Source organism: Pan troglodytes, chromosome X, assembly GCF_028858775.2.
Source record: "Pan troglodytes isolate AG18354 chromosome X, NHGRI_mPanTro3-v2.0_pri, whole genome shotgun sequence".
NCBI classification, from domain to species: Eukaryota; Metazoa; Chordata; class Mammalia; order Primates; family Hominidae; genus Pan; species Pan troglodytes.
Window position 1 is genome coordinate 1,115,845 of NC_072421.2, and position 22,877 is coordinate 1,138,721.

At 53.3% G+C, this 22,877-nt stretch overlaps 1 protein-coding gene across 2 annotated transcripts in view; it reads left to right on the plus strand.

The window, feature by feature from the left end:
* The window catches only part of LOC107971217 (short stature homeobox protein), a 38,960-nt gene that overhangs the window by 6,191 nt on the left and 9,892 nt on the right, over positions 1–22,877 (plus strand). Inside the window, exons 1-5 of one of the 2 annotated variants that reach the window (XM_016944342.4) lie at positions 2,177–3,277; positions 6,738–6,946; positions 13,256–13,313; positions 13,435–13,523; positions 16,622–19,059. In XM_016944342.4, the coding sequence (XP_016799831.1) occupies positions 3,001–3,277; positions 6,738–6,946; positions 13,256–13,313; positions 13,435–13,523; positions 16,622–16,867 (879 nt within the window). In that variant the 5' untranslated portion in view covers positions 2,177–3,000 and the 3' untranslated portion in view covers positions 16,868–19,059. Of the gene's footprint in view, positions 1–2,176; positions 3,278–6,737; positions 6,947–13,255; positions 13,314–13,434; positions 13,524–16,621; positions 19,060–22,877 lie in introns of those variants that run through there. The other variant, XM_063804031.1, reaches the window with a different exon arrangement.

Here is a 22,877-nt window from a genome sequence, read left to right on the forward strand (position 1 = left end):
GGGAAGGAAGGAAGGAAAGAAGGGAGGAAGGAAGGGAGGAAGGAGGGAAGGAAGGAAGGAAGGGAGGGAGGGAGGGAGGGAAGGAAAGAAGGAAGGAAGGAAAAAAGAAGAGAGGGGAGAAAGGAGAAGCAGGAGAAAGTAGAGAAGGAAGAAAGACAAGAGAGGGAGGGAAAGAGGGAGGAAGGAGGGAGGGAGGGAGGAGGAGGGAAAAGGAGGGAGGAGGGAGGGATGGAGGGAAAGAAGGAAGGGAGAGAAGGAAGGAAGAAGCAGAGAGCAAGGGAAGGAGGGAACAGGCAGGGAACAGGACAGCGGTTTCCCCGGCTCCTCAGCTCCTCCCCCTTCCCCTCAGCGCCTGACCCCCCAAACCTGAACCTGACCCAGGCTGCTGGGGGCCCCTTCCCTGCGCCCTGGGGTCCTGGAAAACGTCCCACTTTCTTTCCGCTGAACGACACCAGGGCCCGGCTCCCGAGCACCAACCCTGGGCGCCTTCGAGGCTGGACGGTCCCCGGAATCTCCCTCAAAAAACAGTTAAGGGAACCTCTCCAAAAATCACACCTCTCTCAGGACACTCCCCAGCTACAAACGCGATGGGAGAAGGAAAATGAGAGCATTTTACAGAAAATGAAAGAAATGAAATAAGAAAGAAAGAGAGAAAGAAAGAAAGAAAGAAAAGAAAGAAAGGAAGGAGAGAGAGGGAGGGACAGAGGGAGAGACACACAGAGAGACAGAAAGAAAGGAAATAGAAAGAAAAGAAAGGAAGGAGAGAGGGACAGAGGGAGAGACACACAGAGAGAGAAAGAAAGAAGGAAAGAAAGAAAGAGAGAGAGGGAGGGACAGAGGGAGAGACAGAGAGAAAGAAAAAGAAAGAAGAAAGGAAGGAAGGAGAGAGAGAGGGAGGGACAGAGGGAGAGACACAGAGAGAGAGAGAAGAAGAGAAAGGAAAGAAAGAAAGGAGAGAGAGAGAGGGAGGGACAGATGGAGAGACACAGAGAGAAACAAAGAAGGAAAGAAAGAGAGAGAGAGAGGGAGGGACAGAGGGAGAGACACAGAGAGAGAGAGAAGAAGAGAAAGGAAAGAAAGAAAGGAGAGAGAGAGGGAGGGACAGATGGAGAGACACAGAGAGAAAGAAAGAAGGAAAGAAGGAGAGAGAGAGAGGGAGGGACAGATGGAGAGACACAGAGAGAAAGAAAGAAGGAAAGAAGGAGAGAGAGAGAGGGAGGGACAGAGAGAGAGACACAGAGAGAAAGAAAGAAGGAAAGAAGGAGAGAGAGAGAGGGAGGGACAGATGGAGAGACACAGAGAGAAAGAAAGAAGGAAAGAGAGAGAGAGAGAGGGAGGGACAGAGGGAGAGACACAGAGAGAAAGAAAGAAGGAAAGAGAGAGAGAGAGAGGGAGGGACAGAGGGAGAGACACAGAGAGAGAGAGAAGAAGAGAAAGGAAAGAAAGGAGAGAGAGAGGGAGGGACAGAGAGAGAGACACAGAGAGAAAGAAAGAAGGAAAGAGAGAGAGAGGGAGGGACAGAGGGAGAGACACAGAGAGAGAGAGAAGAAGAGAAAGGAAAGAAAGGAGAGAGAGAGGGAGGGACAGAGAGAGAGACACAGAGAGAAAGAAAGAAGGAAAGAAGGAGAGAGAGAGAGGGAGGGACAGATGGAGAGACACAGAGAGAAAGAAAGAAGGAAAGAGAGAGAGAGAGAGGGAGGGACAGAGGGAGAGACACAGAGAGAGAGAGAAGAAGAGAAAGGAAAGAAAGAAAGGAGAGAGAGAGAGGGAGGGACAGAGGGAGAGACACAGAGAGACACAGGAAGAAAGAAAGAGAGAAAGAAAAGAAAAGAAAAGCGGGAAAGGGAGAAAAAAGTCCACTTTATTTGCAGAAGGTCCTTGGCAGGAACCGTGACGCGTTTGGTTTCCAGGACTTGGAAAACGAATTTCAGGTCGCGATGGCGAGCACCGGCTTCCCCTAAAGCACATTCAATAGCGAGAGGCGGGAGGGAGCGAGCAGGAGCATCCCACCGTGAAAACCAAAAACACAAGTATTTTTTTCCCCCCAGTAAATACCCCAGACGCCAGGGCGACAGCGCGGCGCTAAGGGAGGAGGCCTCGCGCCGGGGTCCGCCGGGGTCTGGCGCGGGCAGAAAGAATATAGATCTTTACGAACCGGATCTCCCGGGGACCTGGACTTCTTTCTGCGGGCGCTGGAGACCCGGGAGGCGGCCCCGGGGATCCTCGGCCTCCGCCGCCGCCGCCTCCCAAGCTCCCGAGTCCAGGTTTGGGGACACCCGGCCCCTTCTTCTCACTTTCGGGGATTCTCCAGCCGCGTTCCATCTCACCAACTCTCCATGCAAGGGCGCGCCGCCACCAACTTGGAGCTCATCTTCTCCCAAGATCGTGCGTCCCCGGGGCGCCCGGGTCCCCCCCTCGCCATCTCAACCCTGGCGTGACCCGGGCGCTTCCTGGAAAGATCCAGGCGCCGGGCTCTGCGCTCCTCCCGGGAGCGAGGGCGGCCGGACAGCTGGGACCCTCCTCTCTCCAGCCGTGAACTCGTTGTCTCTCTGTCTCTCTCTGCAGGAAAACTGGACTTTGCTTTTCCTCCGGCCACGGAGAGAACGCGGGTAACCTGTGTGGGGGGCTCGGGCGCCTGCGCCCCCCTCCTGCGCGCGCGCGCTCTCCCTTCCAAAAATGGGATCTTTCCCTCTTCGCACCAAGGTGTACGGACGCCAAACAGTGATGAAATGAGAAGAAAGCCAATTGCCGGCCTGGGGGGGTGGGGGAGACACAGCGTCTCTGCGTGCGTCCGCCGCGGAGCCCGGAGACCAGTAATTGCACCAGACAGGCAGCGCATGGGGGGCTGGGCGAGGTCGCCGCGTATAAATAGTGAGATTTCCAATGGAAAGGCGTAAATAACAGCGCTGGTGATCCACCCGCGCGCACGGGCCGTCCTCTCCGCGCGGGGAGACGCGCGCATCCACCAGCCCCGGCTCCTCGCCAGCCCCGGCCCCAGCCATGGAAGAGCTCACGGCTTTTGTATCCAAGTCTTTTGACCAGAAAAGCAAGGACGGTAACGGCGGAGGCGGAGGCGGCGGAGGTAAGAAGGATTCCATTACGTACCGGGAAGTTTTGGAGAGCGGACTGGCGCGCTCCCGGGAGCTGGGGACGTCGGATTCCAGCCTCCAGGACATCACGGAGGGCGGCGGCCACTGCCCGGTGCATTTGTTCAAGGACCACGTAGACAATGACAAGGAGAAACTGAAAGAATTCGGCACCGCGAGAGTGGCAGAAGGTAAGTTCGTTTGCGCGCCGGCTCCAGGGGGGCCCTCCTGGGGTTCGGCGCCTCCTCGCCACGGAGTCGGCCCCGTGCGCCCCTCGCTCTGCACATTTGCAGCGCCCGGCTCGCCAGGGTAAGGCCCGGGCCGTCAGGCTTTGCCTAAGAAAGGAAGGAAGGCAGGAGCGGACCCGACCAGAGACGCGGGTGTGGGTAGGGGGGTGCGGGGAGACCCAGGGAGGGTCGCAGCGGGGGCCGCGCTCGTGGGCACCGACACGGGAAGGTCCCGTGCTGGGGTGGATCCGCGTGGCTGTGCCTGAAGCCGTAGGGCCTGAGATATCTTTTTCATTTTCTTTTTCTTTCCTTTCCTTTCCTTTTTTTGTTTGTTTGTTTGTTTGAGACAGAGTCTCGCTGTGTCGCCCAGGCTGGAGTGCAGTGGTGCGATCTCGGCCCACTGCAACCTCAGCCTCCCGGGTTCAAGCGATTCTCTTGCCTCAGCCTCCCCAGTAGCTGGGATTACAGGTGCTCACCACCACACCCGGCTAATTTTTGTATTTTTAGTAGAGACGGGGATTCACCACGTTGGCCAGGCTGGTCTCGAACTCCTGACCTCAGGTGATCCACCCGCCTCGGCCTCCCAAAGTGCTGGGATGACAGGCGTGAGGCACCGCGCCCGGCCTGGGTCCTGATGGCTTAGGATGTGTGTTTCTGTCTCTGTCTGTCTGCCTTGTATTTACGGTCACCCAGACGCACAGAGGAGCCGTCTCCACGCGCCTTCCCAGCGCTCAGCGCCTGCCGGGCCCCCCCCCCCGAGATCACGGGAAGACTCGAGGCTGCGTGGTAGGAGACGGGAAGGCCCCGGGTCAGCTCGGTTCTGTTTCCTTTAAGGAACACTTCATTATTATTTTATTTTTTTCCTTTGAACCTCGAGGCTTGATCTTGGCGAAAGCTGTTGGGTCCATAAAAACTACTCCCGTTGCCCGCAGGTGGCCGGGATCTGGATGGGGCGCGAGGGGCCCCGGGGAAGCTGGTGGCTTCGCGGGCGCGTCCTAACTCAAGGTTGTCAGAGCGCAGCCGGTTGTGCGCGGCCCGGGGGAGCTCCCCTCTGGCCCTTCCTCCTGAGACCTCAGTGGTGGGTCGTCCCGTGGTGGAAATCGGGGAGTAAGAGGCTCAGAGAGAGGGGCTGGACCCGGGGATCTCTGTGCACACACGACAACTGGGCGGCATACATCTTAAGAATAAAATGGGCTGGCTGTGTCGGGGCACAGCTGGAGACGGCTATGGACGCCTGTTATGTTTTCATTACAAAGAGGCAGAGAATCTAGCCTCGGCTTTTGCTGATTCCCAGAGTTGAGGTGCGAGGGTGAATTCCCCAAAGGTAATTCTTCCTAAGACTCTGGGGCTACCTGCTCTCCGGGGCCCTGCATTCGGGGTGTGGAGTGGCCCCGGGAAATAGCCCTTGTATTCGTAGGAGGCACCAGGCAGCTTCCCAAGGCCCTGACTTTGTCCAAGCAGAAAGCTGGCTACGGTTTACAAAGCAGTCCCCGGTTTCTGACCGTCGAAGAGGCAGGAGCCCAGCCTGCCTTTGACCGTCAGAGGAGTTACTCCCTACCCACTGCTGCGGGCACCCGGCACTGTAATTCATACCCAGAGAGTTGGCCTTCCTGGACGCAAGGCTGGGAGCCGCTTGAGGGCCTGCATGTAATTTAAGAGGGTTCGCAGCGCCCGGCGGCCGGTTCTGTGGGGTTGCTTTTTGTTTGTCCTTCGCAGACACTGTTCTGCTCCTCTGAACTCTCTCTTCTCCCCCTGGACATGGACCCGGGAGAGCAAAGTGTCCTCCAGACCTTTCGAAAGTGAGAGGAAAATAAAGACCAGGCCAAAGACCCAGGGCCACAGGAGAGGAGACAGAGAGTCCCCGTTACATTTTCCCCTTGGCTGGGTGCAGAAAGACCCCCGGGCCAGGACTGCCACCCAGGCTACTATTTATTCATCAGATCCAAGTTAAATAGAGGTTGGAGGGCAGGGGAGACTCTGAGGTTACCGTGGAAGCCTGGAGTTTTTGGGAACGGCGTGTCCCCGCCGAGCCTGGGAGCCCGTGGGTTTTGCAAAGCCTGCGGGTGTTTGAGGACTTTGAACACCAGTTTGTCAGTTGGGCTCAATTCCTGGGGTTCAGACTTAGAGAAATGAAGGAGGGAGAGCTGGGGTCGTCTCCAGGAAACGATTCACTTGGGGGAAGGAATGGAGTGTTCTTGCAGGCACGTGTCTTTTAGGAGGTGAAAGAGAATGTGAAATCCACGTTGGAATAAGCGTCCACACTGAATGTAGCTCGGGGTGGGGTGGGAGGGCCCTGCTGTGGGTCGTGGAAGGAAGAAAGACAGAACAGAGTGCTAGTATTTACCCCGTTCCCTGTAGATACCTTGGATTTGTCAGCTTTGCAAGCTTCTTGGTTGCAGCGGCCTTGCCTGTGCCCCTTTCAGACTGTTTCCAGACTAAACTTCCAAATGTCAGCCCCTTACCCTTGACAGCAAGGGACATCTCATTAGGGCATCGCGTGCTTCTCATCTGTGCTCAGCAGGCCCGAGATAGGAACAGAGGGGCGTTGGAGATGCCACTTCCACCAGCCCTGGGTTGAAGGGGAGCGAGGGAGACACCTTTTACTTAAACCCCTGAGCTTGGTCAGAGGCTGAATGTCTAAAATGAGGAAGAAAAGGTTTTTCACCTGGAAACGCTTGAGGGCTGAGTTTTCTGCCCTTCTGACTCCCCCAGCAAATACAGACAGGTCACCACTACTGGAGATGAGAAAGTGCCATTTTTGGCACACCCTGGTGGGGTAGGTGCCCGACCGCGTGTGAAAAAGTGGGAAGGAGAGATTTCTGCCCACACGGTTCACCACCCCCAGGCGCGGTGGCGCATTCAGGTACTCAGACGCGGTTCTGCTGATCTGCTGAGAAACAGGCTTCGGGTAGGGGCTCCTAGCTCCGCCAGATCCCGGAGGGACCCCCAGCCCTCCTGCGCTGCAGCGGTGGGGATAGCGTCTCTCCGTAGGCCTAGAATCTGCAACCCGCCCCGGGCCCTCCCCGTGTCCTTCCCGGGCGTCCCGCCGGGGATCCCACAGTTGGCAGCTCTTCCTCAAATTCTTTCCCTTAAAAATAGGATTTGACACCCCACTCTCCTTAAAAAAAAAAAAAAGAAAAAAGAAAAGGAAAAAAGGTTAGGTTATGTCAACAGAGGTGAAGTGGATAATTGAGGAAACGATTCTGAGATGAGGCCAAGAAAACAACGCTCGTGCAAAGCCCAGGTTTTTGGGAAAGCAGCGAGTATCCTCCTCGGCTTTTGCCTGATGGACCCCACGCAGTTTTTGCGTCAAAGCGCATTGGTTTTCGAGGGCCCCCTTTCCACCGCGGGATGCACGAAGGGGTTCGCCACGTTGCGCAAAACCTCCCCGGCCTCAGCCCTGTGCCCTCCGCTCCCCACGCAGGGATTTATGAATGCAAAGAGAAGCGCGAGGACGTGAAGTCGGAGGACGAGGACGGGCAGACCAAGCTGAAACAGAGGCGCAGCCGCACCAACTTCACGCTGGAGCAGCTGAACGAGCTCGAGCGACTCTTCGACGAGACCCATTACCCCGACGCCTTCATGCGCGAGGAGCTCAGCCAGCGCCTGGGGCTCTCCGAGGCGCGCGTGCAGGTAGGAACCCGGCGGGGGCGGGGGGGCCGGAGCCATCGCCTGGTCCTCGGGAGCGCACAGCACGAGTACAGCCACCTGCGCCCGGGCCGCCGCCGTCCCCTTCCCGGAGCGCGGGGAGGTTGGGTGAGGGACGGGCTGGGGTTCCTGGACTTTTGGAGACGCCTGAGGCCTGTAGGATGGGTTCATTGCGTTTGTTTTTCACCAACAGCAAACAAATATATATATATATACATATATATGTTATACAAATAACAAATAAATATATATGTTATACAGATAGGTATATTGTATATATTATAGATATTTGTTCGTCCTTGGTGCAAACACACCCGGTGAACCCATATATTGGCCCCTGACTGCCTTCGGTTCCCGTGGGATTGGTGATAGGGGGCAACACATGCAAACAAAACTTTCCCTGGATTATACTTAGGAGATGAAGCTACAGATGCATTTGATCCAGAGTGTTTTACAAGATTTTTCATTTAAAAAAATGTATCTTTTGGCCCCTGATTCCCCTCCGTCTTCCCGTGTGGCTGCATTGAAAAGGTTTCCTTAGGATGAAAGGAGAGGGGTGTCCTCTGTCCCTACGTGGAGAGAAATAGGGTCTTCTCTTTCCTCCCTTTTTTCACCCACCGTTTCTATGTCCCTCCTCCCCTCTCCAGCCTTGTCCTCTGGTACAAACCACCCCCTCCTCCCTCCGGCGGTGGGGAGCGCAGGAGCACGTTGGGCATCTGGATGAGCAGAGACCATTAGCGGGGCACGGGGGCTCCCCGAGGAGCGCGCGAATTCCCGGTGCCCCATCAGACCAGGCACTGGGGGGCGGAGGGGCCTTGGGTGTGCGCAGAGGGACGGGCGAGCAGAGCCTTCCTCCGCATTCTAAACATTCACTTAAAGGTATGAGTTTATTTCAGGGGTGCTGCTGGGAGAGCCTCCAAATGGCTTCTTCCAGCCCCTGCCTGACAGTTCAGCTCCCCTGGAAGGTCAACTCCTCCAGTCCTTTCTCCTGGTTCTGGGCAGGGCAGAAGTGGGGGGGAGGGAGAGAGAGAGAGAGAGACGGTCAGGATCCCCGGACCCTGGGGACCCCGTCAAAAATAAATGAAATTAAGACTGCCGACCAGAGAGAGAACCGTGACAAAGCAAAGGGCGTTCAAAGCAAAGAGACGCACTGAAAGCCCGTTCCCGTAGGACTGGTTATGAGGTCAACACATTCAAACACAGCTTTCCCTGGATTTTGCTGAGGAGAGGAAGATACAGATGCATTTGATGCAAAGTGTGTTACATCTTTCATTATATGTGTGTGTATATATATAAACATATATAAATATATAAACATACATAAATGTATGTAAATATATATAATCTATATAAATATATAAATATATATAAACACATATATAGTATATAAATATATATAAACATATATAATATATAAATATATATAAACACATATATAATGTATAAATATATAAACATATATAAATATATAAACACATATAATGTATAAATATATATAAACACATATATAATATATAAATATATATAAACATATATAAAATATATAAATATATAAAAACACATATATAATGTATAAATATATAAACATGTATAATATATAAACATAAATATATATAAACATATATAATATATAAATATATAAATATATTAACATATATAAAATATATGTAAATATATATAAACATATATAAATATATAAATGTATAAAGATATAAATATATAAACATATATAAATATATACAAACATAGTGTATATATATAAATATATAAAAACATATATACATATAAAAATATATATAAACATAGATACATATAAAGAAATATATATAAACATATATACATATAAAAATATATATAAACATATATATACATATAAAAATATATATAAACATATATATACATATAAAAATATATATATAAACATATATATACATATAAAAATATATATATAAACATATATATACATATTAAAAATATATATATTTTTGGCTCTGATTCCCTTCAGTTCCTGTGGGATGGGGGATTGAGTCAACACATTCAAACACAACTTTTCCATCGATGTTGCTTGGGAGATGAGGATACAGATGCGTTTGATGGAGAGGGTTTTACAAGCTCTTTCATTTAAAAAGTGTATATATATATATATATATTTTTTTTTTTTTTTTGGCTCCTGATTGTCTTCCGTCTTCCCATGTGGCTGCATTTTAAAAGGCCTCCCTAAGATCGTTCGGATTAAATCAACCCTCCCCAGGCATCTTTACCCAGGGCTGTGGTCCCCAAAGCGATACAGCCCAGGAGGGAGAGAGGCTCTGGTGACTTGGAGGAAGGACTGTGTCCCTCCTTAGGGCGTCTGTGGCCTCCGTGAGGGAAGGAAGCTGCATCAGACAGGGGTTTCCTCGCTGTCCACCCCTCTGGCAGAAGATGGATTGGGCTGCCCCGTATACATTAATGAAAAGATTAAAGTTTCGCTACAGGGGACATCGAGTTTATGTGTCATCTCCTGGTGTCTGTGTGCCTGGGATCTGCAATATATCCCAGCCCTTGATGTACTGTTTCTATAAAAATAAATTACTTGTAATTTAATTCCACACTATTTGTTTCCGTAGTCTATTACCGACGAGAGCACGTTAGTTCAGCTGCAGAAAATTGGTTGTGGGGTGTGTGCGGACCCCGAGAACGCCCTAAAATAAAGACAAATCGGGGACAAGCTGGGGGTTATCGATTGCAGGGGTCGCCTGAAAATTTAACGACGGTAAATAACAATAAAAACAAACATGGGAATGCAATAAAAGACATAATTCTCCATCGCCGCGGGGGGAAAAGGATCCTATAATAAAGGCCAGTGCGCTTTGAGGGGTCATAAAAATCAATTAGTTCAAACCCCGACGTCCCGCGTTGAGGGGACGGGGACGAGCAGGGACAGAAAACGAACCATATTTGAATCCCATCTCTCTGTGAATTCTTGGGTCATGTGCGTTTCCGTACAGCCCGTCCCGTGCTGTGACCGGATAGAGTTTCAATTTACTGTGGAAATTTGCTGTAAATAAATTGAGCATCCGATAGAAGCTGTTGCTGATTAACCTTTTATTTTTAGCGTGGCCCTGCAAAGTCGTATCACCCAGCTGTCAGGCTTCTAATCGAAAGTTATGAGAGCACGGTGAGGGGCAGGCGGTAATTTAATTACAACAAATATCTTTGGGTTTATGGCGCAGAGCTAAATTAAATGTCATTATTCACTGTCTGTAATGGAAATCAAAAGGAAATCGCATTACGGCATTTGGGAAAGAAAGCGGGGAGTGCTCTTTAATGAAGAAATAACTGTCTTAACCAGTGTCACACACTTCACTTACCATATTCGGGCCTAATTGGAATGGATCGTGAATCACTCCAAGACTGATTTATTAGCGCTTCACGCAGCGGCTAATTCATCACTTGTATTCTTCATCATTTTTTTTTTCCTCTCCCCGTGTTGAAGGGAGAGTGAATGAGGCTTTCCACGTTTCAGGAGGATTTTCTTTTTTGAAAAAATGCCCTTCCAGAGGCTTTTGGGTGGCTGGCTCGCTTTCTGGGCCCTGGAGGAGACAGGCGGAGAGTCCAGGTGGGCATGGAGAGGCACAGTGGCGGGTCACCTGGATGGTCAGTGGAGGTGGAGGTCGGAAGGCGCCAGCTTTGGAAATTATTGGTGAATTTCGATGTCAGCACCAGGCAGGGGCCTTTTTGGCAGGGGTGTGAGGGACTTTGCTGGGAAACAGGATCAGGTTCTCCAGGCGCACTGCAGCCCGGCAGGACCCACTTTGGAAATGAAAAGCCACTTCCGAAAGCTGGGCTGGAAGCTCGGTGTTGGGTTCAAGAGCAAGTTCACGTTGCGTTGTGTAGACTCCTGGCTGCTCCCAAACTCTGAGGGTTTTCTGAGGTTCCCTTCATCATAGGGGCACCGGCCCCGGGCCATGCACAGTGCGTAAGGGTGGCTGTGGGCCGAGGGACCCAGCACGTGTTTTGCCCACAACAGCCGGAGTGACTGGTTCACTCACCGCCTTGGCTGAGAACGCCTGTCTCTGGACGCATCATTTCTCTTGGGCAGTGACTGCCTTGTGGGTCAGGGTGCAGCTTTTCTGCCACAGAAAAGCTGTTAGGAGGAATTAAGCGACTAAGACTGTCAGGGAGGTGGTGGTGGGGGAGAGGAGGGGGGGTGTCCAGATTACCAGGCATAGGCTAAACCGCCTGCACTCTCCAGCTGGTCTGTCTGTGGAGGAGGGGATTGTCAATACTGGGAGAGCGGAGGAGGCTTGTAGGAGGTGAGAGGGGGTGGAATTTGCATGCAAATCTTCACATGAGGCCTGTGTGAATTTCTCCAGCCTCCTGAGGGTCCCCTGCGCTATTGCACTCAACTTCTTGATAGTTTACCCCAAGACTCAGAAGTCCTCAGAGGGGCAGAATGCCCCCACCACAAAGCCTGCTATCCTTGGGCGTCCTCATGACCCTTGGTCATGAATGGGACCCTTTCATGTATGGGGACCCTTGGTAATATGAATGGGACGCCTTCAGCTCCCCAGGGCTTCCGAGGAGGAGGCCGAAAAGGGCAAAGACATTTTCTGGGCTTGGTGTGTCAAGAGCTAGATTGGAGAAGGGGCTGGATTTGGAACTCTTTAGCCATCAGCTCGCCCTCTCCGTTTGTGGCTAAAGTCTGAAGGTGGAAACTTCGGTTCTCCTACAGGGTCTACAGGAGTTGGGGGGCGGGGCACCCACACAGAACGCTGGAAAGTTCGACAGTCCACTTCCACTCTCTCGGAACTCACTTTTTCACCTTAAATTCATCAGTGGTAACGCACAGGTCTCACTTAGGCAGGGCACGGAGGATTTAACAATTTCTACTTCTAGGTCAGGCGTGGTGGCTCACACCTCTAATCCCAGCACTTTGGGAGGCCCAGGTGGGTGGATCGCTTGAGGTCAGGAGTTTGAGACCAGCCTGGCCAACATGGTGAAACCCCGTCTCTACTAAAATACGAAAATTAGCCAGGCATGGTGGTGAGCACCTGTAATCCCAGCTACTCGGGAGGCTGAGGCAGGAGAATTGCTTGAACCTGGGAGGTGGAGGTTGCAGTGAGCCAAGATCACACCACTGCACTCTAGCCTGGGCGACAGAGCAAGACGACATCTCAAAAAAAGAAAAAAGTGTAAAACCAAGCTGTAAGGCCAGGCATGGTGGCTCACACCTCTAATCCCAGCACTTTGGAAGGCCCAGGCGAGTGGATCACCTGAGGTCAGGAGTTCGAGACCAGCCTGGCCAACATGGTGAAACCCCATCTCTACTAAAATACGAAAATTAGCCAGGCGTGGTGGTGAGCACCTGTAATCCCAGCTACTCGGGAGGCTGAGGCAGGAGAATCGCTTGAACCTGGGAGGTGGAGGTTGCAGTGAGGTGAGATCACGCCACTGCACTCCAGCCTGGATGAGAGAGCAAGACTCTGTCTCAAAAACAAAATAAAACAAAAACAAAACAAATATCAAAAAGAAAACCCAATTTCCAGTTCTAGGCCAGGTGCAGTGGCTCACGCCTCTAATCCCAGCACTTTGGGAGGCCCAGGAGGGTGGATTGCTTGAGGTCAGGAGTTCGAGACCAGCCTGGCCAACATGGTGAAACCCCGTCTCTACTAAAAATACAAACGTTAGCTGGGCGTGGTGGTGTGCGCCTGTAATCCCAGCTACTCGGGAAGCTGAGGCTGGAGAATTGCTTGAATCTGGGAGGTGGAGGTTGCAGGGAGGCGAGATAGTGCCACTGCAGTCCAGCTTGGACCAGAGAGCAAGACTCCGTCTCAAAAACTAAAGAAAGCAAAAACAAAAAACAAGAGACCAGCCTGGCCAACATGGTGAAACCGCGTCTCTACTAAAATACAAAATTAGCCGGGCGTGGTGGTGGGCACCTGTAATCCCAGCTACTCGGGAGGCTGAGGCAGGAGAATGGCTTGAACCTGGGAGGTGAAGGTTGCAGTGAGCCGAGATAGTGCCACTGTACTCCAGCGTGGGCAACAGAGCGAGACTTGATTTCAGAACCACCACCACCACCACAACAAAACAAAACAAAAAACCCAAAAAACCCCCAATTTCCAGTACTAGGTAGTCAGTGATGCAGGGCTGGAGACAGAGGGGCGGTAAGTGTCTGGGAGCCCACCATCAGTCACCTCCCGGCTCCCAGAGGTGCAAAGTGCTTGGTTCATCCTCATGGGAAGGATGCTCCCTGGGGAGGCTGGGCTGGGTTCACAGGGCTCTTCACATCTCTCTCTGCTTCTCCCCAAGGTTTGGTTCCAGAACCGGAGAGCCAAGTGCCGCAAACAAGAGAATCAGATGCATAAAGGTGGGTGTCAGGACTGGGGGGACCTGAAGCTGGGGGATCCTGCTCCAGGAGGGATGGGGGGCGACGAGGTGCTGGCTACACCCAGGACCACCACACTGACACCTGCTCCCTTTTGACACAGGCGTCATCTTGGGCACAGCCAACCACCTAGACGCCTGCCGAGTGGCACCCTATGTCAACATGGGAGCCTTACGGATGCCTTTCCAACAGGTAGCTCGCTTTTTCTTCCTCTGAAGATCCCTAGGGACCTGCTGCTCCCCTCCCCTTTCCCCTATTTGCTGCCGCATCCTGACACTCCTAGTCCCTCCCTGCCCCTGCAGACTTCTCAGCTGGCCCTTAGAAAAAGAGCCTCTTTTCCGAGGAGGCATTTACAGGCACCTTGGCACCTATGAAATCAGGCTGGGCCAGGCGGGGTGGCTCACACCTGTCATCCCAGCACTTTGGGAGGCTGAGGAGGGTGGATCACCTGAGGTCAGGAGTTCGAGACCAGCCTGGCCAACACGGTGAAAACCCGTCTCTACTGAAAACACAAAGCTTAGCCGGGCGTGGTGGTGCCCAGGTACTTGGGAGGGAGAATCACTTGAACCTGGGAGGTGGAGGTTGCGGTGAGCCAACATCGCGCCACTGCACTCCACTCTGGGTGACAGAGTGAGACTCCAAGACTCCATCTCAAAAAAAAAAAAAAAAAAAATCAGGCTGTAAAACTCCACTTTTGGGAAGGTGAACACACACAAGCCCAAACAGAAATCTGACAAAAACCAGAGGGGTGAAAAGCCCACACAGTCAGGCACCCCCACCTGGCTTGCTGCCTGGTTAAGAAGGGCGCAGATGCCTGTGCCTGGATATCAGAGATGGGACAGACACCCATTCCCTTTTCACCACCACCCCCGAGTGCCCGAGGGCCTGGGGCGTCTGCCTGGCCCCTGGCCCCTGGCTTGGGCTCTGCACCTCTGAGCTGGAGACACCCTACTCAGCTCCCCACTTACTTTGGAGTGAGCAGCGCTTGGGTGCCCAGCGTGGATTTGGGGCTTCCAGGGAGTTGGGGTTCGGTCGCGGAGCCCAAGCTTCCCAAGGGCGCCCCCGCCCTGCGCTGGCTTAGTGGCGGGGATGGGATGGGGGGAAGCGGGGAGCTGCGTGGAAGGAGGTGAAAGGTCACAGGAGGAGACAGCGCAGAGCCCACGTGCGCCCTGCCTGAACGCGCAGCGCAGCGCCCGGCTGCAGTGTCCCTTGCCTCTTCGGTCCCTAATTTGGGGGTCGGGAGTGCATGCGCGGGCGGAACGGGCTTGGGGGGGGGGCTCTGGCAGGGCGGACGCGTGGCCTCCCTTCTTCACCGTTTTATTCCAAGGGGACAGGCTGGGGATTGTATTTGGGCGCGTGTTTGGCTGAGGGTGCAGGGGCTTGGGGGGTGGCGGTGGGGAGCGGAAGGTATAAACGTATAAATCATAAGTAAACAACTCAGAAATGGACCCCGAGCGCTGGTCGCCGCGAGCTCTCCAGCTCTCCCTGGCCCAGGCCCGAAGGAGAGGGGTCCGCATCCCTCCGCGGTTCTCCTCTCCTGGGTACCTGGCCTTGAGGTGGGGGAACGAGCCCACTTCTTGTACCGTCTCTTGCGGGACCCAGTGAAATTAGGCCGTTGGAGCCCGAAGGCCTGCCTGGCTTTGCGCACCGGAGTCTTGGGGACCTGGTGTCCCCGGGAAAAACTTGGGGACTTGGTATCCCCGGGAGAGGCTTGGGGACCTGGTGTCCCAGGAGAGGCTTGGGGACCTGGTGTTCCGGGAGAGCCTTGGGGACCTGGTGTCTCTGGAAGAGGCTTGGGGACCTGGTGAACCGGGAGAGCCTTGGGGATCTGCTGTCCTGGGAGAGCCTTGGGGACCTGGTGTCTCTGGAAGAGGCTTGGGGACCTGGTGACCCGGGAGAGCCTTGGGGATCTGGTGACCCGGGAGAGGCTTGGGGACCTGGTGTCTCTGGAAGAGGCTTGGACACCTGGTGTCCTGGGAGAGGCTTTGGGACCTGGTGTCCTGGGAGAGGCTTGGAGATCTGGTGTCCCTGGAGAGGCTTGGGGACCTGGTGTCCCTGGAGAGGCTTGGGGACCTGGTGACCTTGGAGAGGCTGGGAGACCTGGTGTTCTGGGAGAGCCTTGGGGACCTGGTGTCTCTGGAAGAGGCTTGGACACCTGGTGACCCAGGAGGGCCTTGGGGACCTGGTATCCTGGGAGAGGCTTGGGGACCTGGTGACCTTGGAGAGGCTTGGGGACCTGGTATCCTGGGAGAGGCTTGGGGACCTGGTGACCTTGGAGAGGCTTGGGGACCTGGTGTCCTGAGAGAGCCTTGGGGATCTGGTGTCCCAGGAGAGGCTTGGGGACCTGGTGTCTCTGGAAGAGGCTTGGACACCTGGTGTCCTGGGGAGAGGCTTGGGGACCTGGTGTCCTGGGAGAGGCTTGGGGACCTGGTGTCCCGGGTGAGGCTTGGGGACTTGGTGTCCTGGGAGAGGCTTGGAGATCTGGTGAGCCAGGAGAGGCTTGGGGACCTGGTGTCCCAGGAGAGGCTTGGGGACTTGGTGTCCCGGGAGAGGCTTGGGGACCTGGTGACCTTGGAGAGGCTTGGGGACCTCGTGACCCAGGAGAGCCTTGGGGACCTGGTGTCCTGGGAGAGGCTTGGGGACCTGGTGTCCTGGGAGAGGCTTGGGGACCTGGTGTCCCGGGAGAGGCTTGGAGACCTGGTGTCCCGGGAGAGGCTTGGGGACCTGGTGACCTTGGAGAGGCTTGGGGACCTGGTGACCCGGGAGAGGCTTGGGGACCTGGTGTCCCAGGAGAGGCTTGGGGACCTGGGGTCCTGGGGAGAGGCTTGGGGACCTGGTGTCCTGGGGAGAGGCTTGGGGACCTGGTGACCCGGGAGAGGCTTGGGGACCTGGTGTCCCAGGAGAGGCTTGGGGACCTGGGGTCCCCGGGAGAGGTTACGGGGGCTGGTTGGGGGAGAGAACGTTGTGAGCCGAAGTCCCTGAATCCCTGCGAAGAGAGCGCATCTGGAGCTCCCCCGAGGGCATTCCATTTGTGGACCCCCCTCCCATGCGCTTTGCAGGGAGCTGTTCGGATTCCCCTGGCCGGGCTCCCGCGGATGCATCCAGTGGCAGCGCCAATTCTGGGCCAGGGGGAAGGAGGAAAGTCGGGTGTGGGGTGGTCTCCAGGGCTGGAGAAGGGGCGACGCTCCCTAGGGGAGAAGAGGCACGTTGGGGGTTTCCGGGGGCGCGGGGCGGAGCAGGCCCCCCAGTCCCCATCCTGCGCCCTCACCCCGCCGGGTCCGCTCCTGCAGGTCCAGGCTCAGCTGCAGCTGGAAGGCGTGGCCCACGCGCACCCGCACCTGCACCCGCACCTGGCGGCGCACGCACCCTACCTGATGTTCCCCCCGCCGCCCTTCGGGCTGCCCATCGCGTCGCTGGCCGAGTCCGCCTCGGCCGCCGCCGTGGTCGCCGCCGCCGCCAAAAGCAACAGCAAGAATTCCAGCATCGCCGACCTGCGGCTCAAGGCGCGGAAGCACGCGGAGGCCCTGGGGCTCTGACCCGCCGCGCAGCCCCCCGCGCGCCCGGACTCCCGGGCTCCGCGCACCCGGCCTGCACCGCGCGTCCTGCACTCAACCCCGCCTGGAGCTCCTTCCGCGGCCACCGTGCTCCGGGCACCCCGGGAGCTCCTGCAAGAGGCCTGAGGAGGGGGGCTCCCGGGACCGTCCACGCACGACCCAGCCAGACCCTCGCGGAGATGGTGCAGAAGGCGGAGCGGGTGAGCGGCCGTGCGTCCAGCCCGGGCCTCTCCAAGGCTGCCCGTGCGTCCTGGGACCCTGGAGAAGGGTAAACCCCCGCCTGGCTGCGTCTTCCTCTGCTATACCCTATGCATGCGGTTAACTACACACGTTTGGAAGCTCCTTAGAGTCTATTGAAACTGCAAAGATCCCGGGGCTGGTCTCCGATGAAAATGCCATTTCTTCGTTGCCAACGATTTTCTTTACTACCATGCTCCTTGCTTCATCCCAAGAGGCTGCGGAACGGGTGTGGATTTGAATGTGGACTTCGGAATCCCAGGAGGCAGGGGCCGGGCTCTCCTCCACTGCTCCCCCGGGAGCCTCCCAGGCAGCAATAAGGAAATAGTTCTCTGGCTGAGGCTGAGGACGTGAACGGGGGGCTTTGGAAAGGGAGGGGAGGGAGACCCGAACCTCCCACGTTGCGACTCCCACGTTCCGGGGACCTGAATGAGGACCGACTTTATAACTTTTCCAGTGTTTGTTTCCCAAATTGGGTCTGGTTTTGTTTTGGATTGGTTATTTTTATTTTTTATTTTTTGCTGTGTTACAGGATTCAGACGCAAAAGACTTGCACAAGAGACGGACGCGTGGTTGCAAGGTGTCATACTGATATGCAGCATTAACTTTACTGACATGGAGTGAAGTGCAATATTATAAATATTATAGATTAAAAAAAAATAGCCGTGCACTCTTGACCCCGTCAGCGTCCAACGTGGAAAAGGCGTTACCTCTTCTCCCAGCGCTGGCCGCCTGGCCACTGAGGGCCCTTTGCAAAAATCACGGGTGTAGAGATGGCCCTGGGCGCGCTGGGAGTGTGGTTGTGTTTCTGAAGGGGATAAAAGAGGGCACGGTGGTGCCAAGATATCAGTTTGGTACCTGAGCTGTTTCTGGTTGGGAAGCGTAAAAGCCAGGGAGAGATCCAGAGAGTTTTCAAGTTTTTGCAGATGTAGGTGGTTCCAGCTTTTCTTTCTCCCCTACTCCATCTTCTGCGTTCCCCCAGTTCTTTTATTTCTTTGTTTTTTTATTTTTGAGACAGAGACTTGCTTTGTCGCCCAGGCTGGAGTGCAGTGGCGCAGTCTCGGCTCACTGCCACCTCCGCCTCCCAGGTTCAAGCGATGCTCCTGCCTCAGCCTCCCGAGTAGCTGGGACTACAGGCGCCCGCCACCACACCCGGCTAATTTTTTGTATTTATAGTAGAGACGGGGTTTCACCGTGTTGGCCAGGCTGGTCTCGAACTCCTGACCTCAGGTGATCTGCCCGCCTCCGCCTCCCAACGTGCCCCCAGTTTTATAAACAGCAGATAGCAACTTGTCATCACAGCTGGCATGGGCTGGACAGTTGCTTGAAATGACCTAACCAAAAACATTCAAGGGTTCTGCCCCCAGATTTCGGGAGATCCACGTTCCATGTTCTGATTGGTTTTCTGGGAACACAGCAAGGGGTTTGGTGACCTCTAAGAAGATCCATCTGCATGACTGGCATTAGTTACCACAGCCTGCCCAGAGAGAAACTATCTTCTCCCAACATTTACTAACATCCACTGGTCAACTCTCTTATTTCCATAACACATTTGCATCTTTCTGGATTCAAGCTTGGTGGTTTTCTTTCCTAACTTCTGATTTAGATACTTCTCCCTGAGGTAGGGATAAAAGAAAAAAAAAAACAACTTCTTTTTTTCTTCTGCATAACACTTTCTATCTTGTCACTGAGCTGAACTGTAGATCCATTTGGACCCGTCTCATTTGTATCTTCTGATATTCTTTATACAAACCAAAAGTCCCCTTCAACATTTTTTATGTTACAATGTTACAACCGCTGTAAAATGACGGAGAGAGAGAGAAAGAATCCCAGACATTAACGGTATTAGAGAGTTTGCCTCATTCATCCATTTTTTTTTAAAGCTGGAAATTTAAAAAAAAAAAAAGAGAGAGAGAGAGGCTTTAATAGTTAAGCTGAAATTTTTATCGAAAAGAAGAATTGCATTTTGAATCTTTGGGAAGTAGGTTCATTCATCAGAGTATGTAACCCTTTGGAAAAGTGGTTGGTAAGATATGTACAGCCCTAGATTTTTTTTTTAACCAAAAAGGCTGAGTAATTTTGAAAAATTGAAACATAACAATGTGTCATCATTTCCTCCCAAGAAAAAGCTCACTCCATGTGAGTAGAAAGACATATACCTGGTCCCTGTAGAATCTGAACGTTTCTTTTTAGAGACGGAGTTTCAATCTTGTTGCCCAGGCTGGAGTGCAGTGGCACAATCTCGGCTCACCGCAACCTCCGCCTCCCGGGTTCAAGCCATTCTCCTGCCTCAGCCTCCCGAGTAGCTGGGATTACAGGCAGCTGCCACCAGGCCTGGGTAACTTTCTGGTATTTTTAGTAGAGACAGGGTTTCACCCTCCTGAGTAGCTGGGATTACAGGCACCTGCCACCAGGCCTGGGTAACGTTTTTGTATTTTTAGTAGAGACAGGGTTTCAGCCTCCTGAGTAGCTGGGATTACAGGCACCTGCCACCAGGCCTGGGTAACTTTCTGGTATTTTTAGTAGAGACAGGGTTTCAGCCTCCCGAGTAGCTGAGATTACAGGCACCTGCCACCAGGCCTGGGTAACGTTTTTGTATTTTTAGTAGAGACAGGGTTTCAGCCTCCCGAGTAGCTGGGATTACAGGCACCTGCCACCAGGCCTGGGTAATTTTTTTGCATTTTTAGTAGAGACAGGGTTTCAGCCTCCAGAGTAGCTGGGATTACAGGCACCTGCCACCAGGCCTGGGTAATTTTTTTGCATTTTTAGTAGAGACAGGGTTTCAGCCTCCAGAGTAGCTGGGATTACAGGCACCTGCCGCCAGGCCTGGGTAACTTTCTGGTATTTTTAGTAGAGGCAGGGTTTCAGCCTCCTGAGTAGCTGGGATTACAGGCACCTGCCGCCAGGCCTGGGTAACTTTCTGGTATTTTTAGTAGAGACAGGGTTTCAGCCTCCCGAGTAGCTGGGATTACAGGCACCTGCCACCAGGCCTGCGTAACTTTTTTGTATTTTTAGTAGACAGGGTTTCAGCCTCCTGAGTAGCTGGGATTACAGGCACCTGCCGCCAGGCCTGGGTAAGTTTTTTGTATTTTTAGTAGAGACAGGGTTTCAGCCTCCTGAGTAGCTGGGATTACAGGCACCTGCCACCAGGCCTGGGTAACTTTCTGGTATTTTTAGTAGAGACAGGGTTTCAGCCTCCTGAGTAGCTGGGATTACAGGCAGCTGCCACCAGGCCTGGGTAACTTTCTGGTATTTTTAGTAGAGACAGGGTTTCAGCCTCCTGAGTAGCTGGGATTACAGGCACCTGCCACCAGGCCTGGGTAATTTTTTTGCATTTTTAGTAGAGACAGGGTTTCAGCCTCCTGAGTAGCTGGGATTACAGGCACCTGCCACCAGGCCTGGGTAATTTTTTTGCATTTTTAGTAGAGACAGGTTTTTGCCGTGTTGGCCCGGCTGGTCTCAAACTCCTGACCTCAGGTTGACCTGCCCGCTTTGTCCCTCGCAAAGTGCCGGGATTACAGGCATGAGCCACCGCACCTGGCCTGAATCTGAACTTTTAAAAGGGAGTTACTGACTCTCAACTGTGCGGGGACGGTTTCAGTTTGATTTAATATGGAAAGAGGGCCAAGTGTCACCCTCACAAATGGGTCCCCGAAGCAGATCAAACGCAGAGAACTGTGAGGGTGGAACACGAGTGTCTGTGGACACTGGCTGCCTTTGGCTTTTCTCCTGCGAGAGAAGTTGGGTGACTTTCTGTAGGTGGATGAGTGATCCCCGAATGAGTGTGGGGTACGTGTATGCTAGCTGCTTCTTTCTCCCTGAAACTTTCGGATGGAAGGAAATAAGAAATTCAGCTTGGGCTGTGACCAGTTCTCACCACCAATACCCTCTTCTCTCTCCCTTCCCTTCTCCTTCCTTCCTTCCTTCCTTCCTCTTTCTTTCTCTTTCTTTCTTTCTTTCCTTTCTTTGTTTCTTTCTTTCTTTTTCTTTCTGTTTCTTTCCTTTTTCTCTTTCTCTCTTTTTCTTTCTCTTTTCCTTTTTTCTTTCTTTCTTTCTTTTTCTTTCTTCTTTCTTTGTCTTTCTTTCTTTCTTCGATGAAGTCTCACTCTGTCACCCAGGCTGGAGTGCAGAGGTGCAATCCCAGCTCACTCCATCGTCTACCTCCTGGCTTCAAGCAATTCTCCTGCCTCAGCCTCCCAAGAAGCTGGGATGACAGGCACCCACCACCATTCCCGGATAATTTTTGTATTTTTTAGTAGAGACCAGGTTTCGCCATGTTGGCCAGGCTGGTCTTGAACTCCTGACCTCACATGATCCACCCGCCTCGGCCTCCCAGAGTGCTGGGATTACGGGGTGAGGCACCGCGCCCGGCCTCCTCTCTCTTTTTCTGGGATGTGTAGGAGGGACTGGGCTGATGAGGTCCCTCTGTATGTGATGTGCGTGGGTTTGGTTTCCCGGAAGGCCCTCCAGAGACACGTTTGCGTGAACATTCAGCGTGGAAACCACACACGTCTCTCCACAGGAGGTGAGAAATTGAATTTATGGGGTGGGTGTACGCTGGCGATTCTTGGTGCTTTTTTCTCCAAACAAGGTTCTTTTGAAAGTCACGTTCCTGCTTTCCCTGTGGCTTCCTGGTTAGCTCGCTCGCAGAGCAAGGAATACCACCCAGACAGCAACGTGGGCTGTGTTCCGTTGTAACGCCGTTGCAGAGAGAGGATTTGGTGTGTGAGATCCGTACCAGCTGCAGCACACTGATAGGAACACGTTGCTGGCCGAACTGAACGATGCTGGGTTGTGTCCTGATTGATACGTATTTTCTTCCCTGCCCTCCCCAAAACTTGGCCAAATACTCCATGGAGGGTTGTCACTCGCCCCGGTTGAGCAAAACGCACTTCTTCCTTCGTGTGGCTGTTCTGGTGAAATCTATTTCTGACATATCCACTTTTCTCTCTCTTTTCTCTCTCTCTGACGGCGAAGCACCCACAGGGAGAAGGAATTGGATGTATCGGATGTTGCTATTAGATTTTCTTTCTCCGTTCGAGTCTCTGACTGGTGCATACTTTGCAAAGGTCTGTTCCTGGCAATTGCCAGGAGTTAGAAAAATGCGCCTTCTCTGGTGGCCGTTGGGGTGGGGATAGGGGTGTGATTTCAGAGTCAGTGGTGACAGGGCCCCTTGGCTGTGGCTCTCTTCTCCAGCGCCGCGAGTAAAGAGATGGGACAGATTCTGTGCCTCTGTACGATTTAGAGTGTAACTGACCACATCCAACACCCATTTTTCCAGTTACAAAGCTGGTGGTGCGATGGGCTTGGTGTCTCCCGTACGGGAAGGAGGCCTTTGGGCTGCTCCAAAGACGCCCTGTGGTAGGAATGGCCTCTCCATCCCGCCAAAGTCCAGCCAGGCCCCCGAAATGGTCCCATTTCCTTGGAAGCCTGAGTTTCTGTTCTGGTCTTGTTGCTGTCCTTGGCCACGTCAGCACGTGGGAGCATCTGTGGATACCGCAGAGTCTGGGGACAGCTGGGCGTTTAACCGAAATGAAGCCGAGACGGGTTTCAGGTTTTGGTGCCAAGCTCTGGTCAGGATGAAAGGGAAATACCAGAGTCGTCTGTCCTCACCTCTGGGTTTCATGCTGACCTTTCTAACATATTTTTTCCCGTAAGAACAAGCAGAACCCTCCAGCTCCCTTTAGCTCCACAGTTTTCCCGGGGACATAGCGACGATGACGCACGGCAGCCACTCCAACGACACACATTTTGG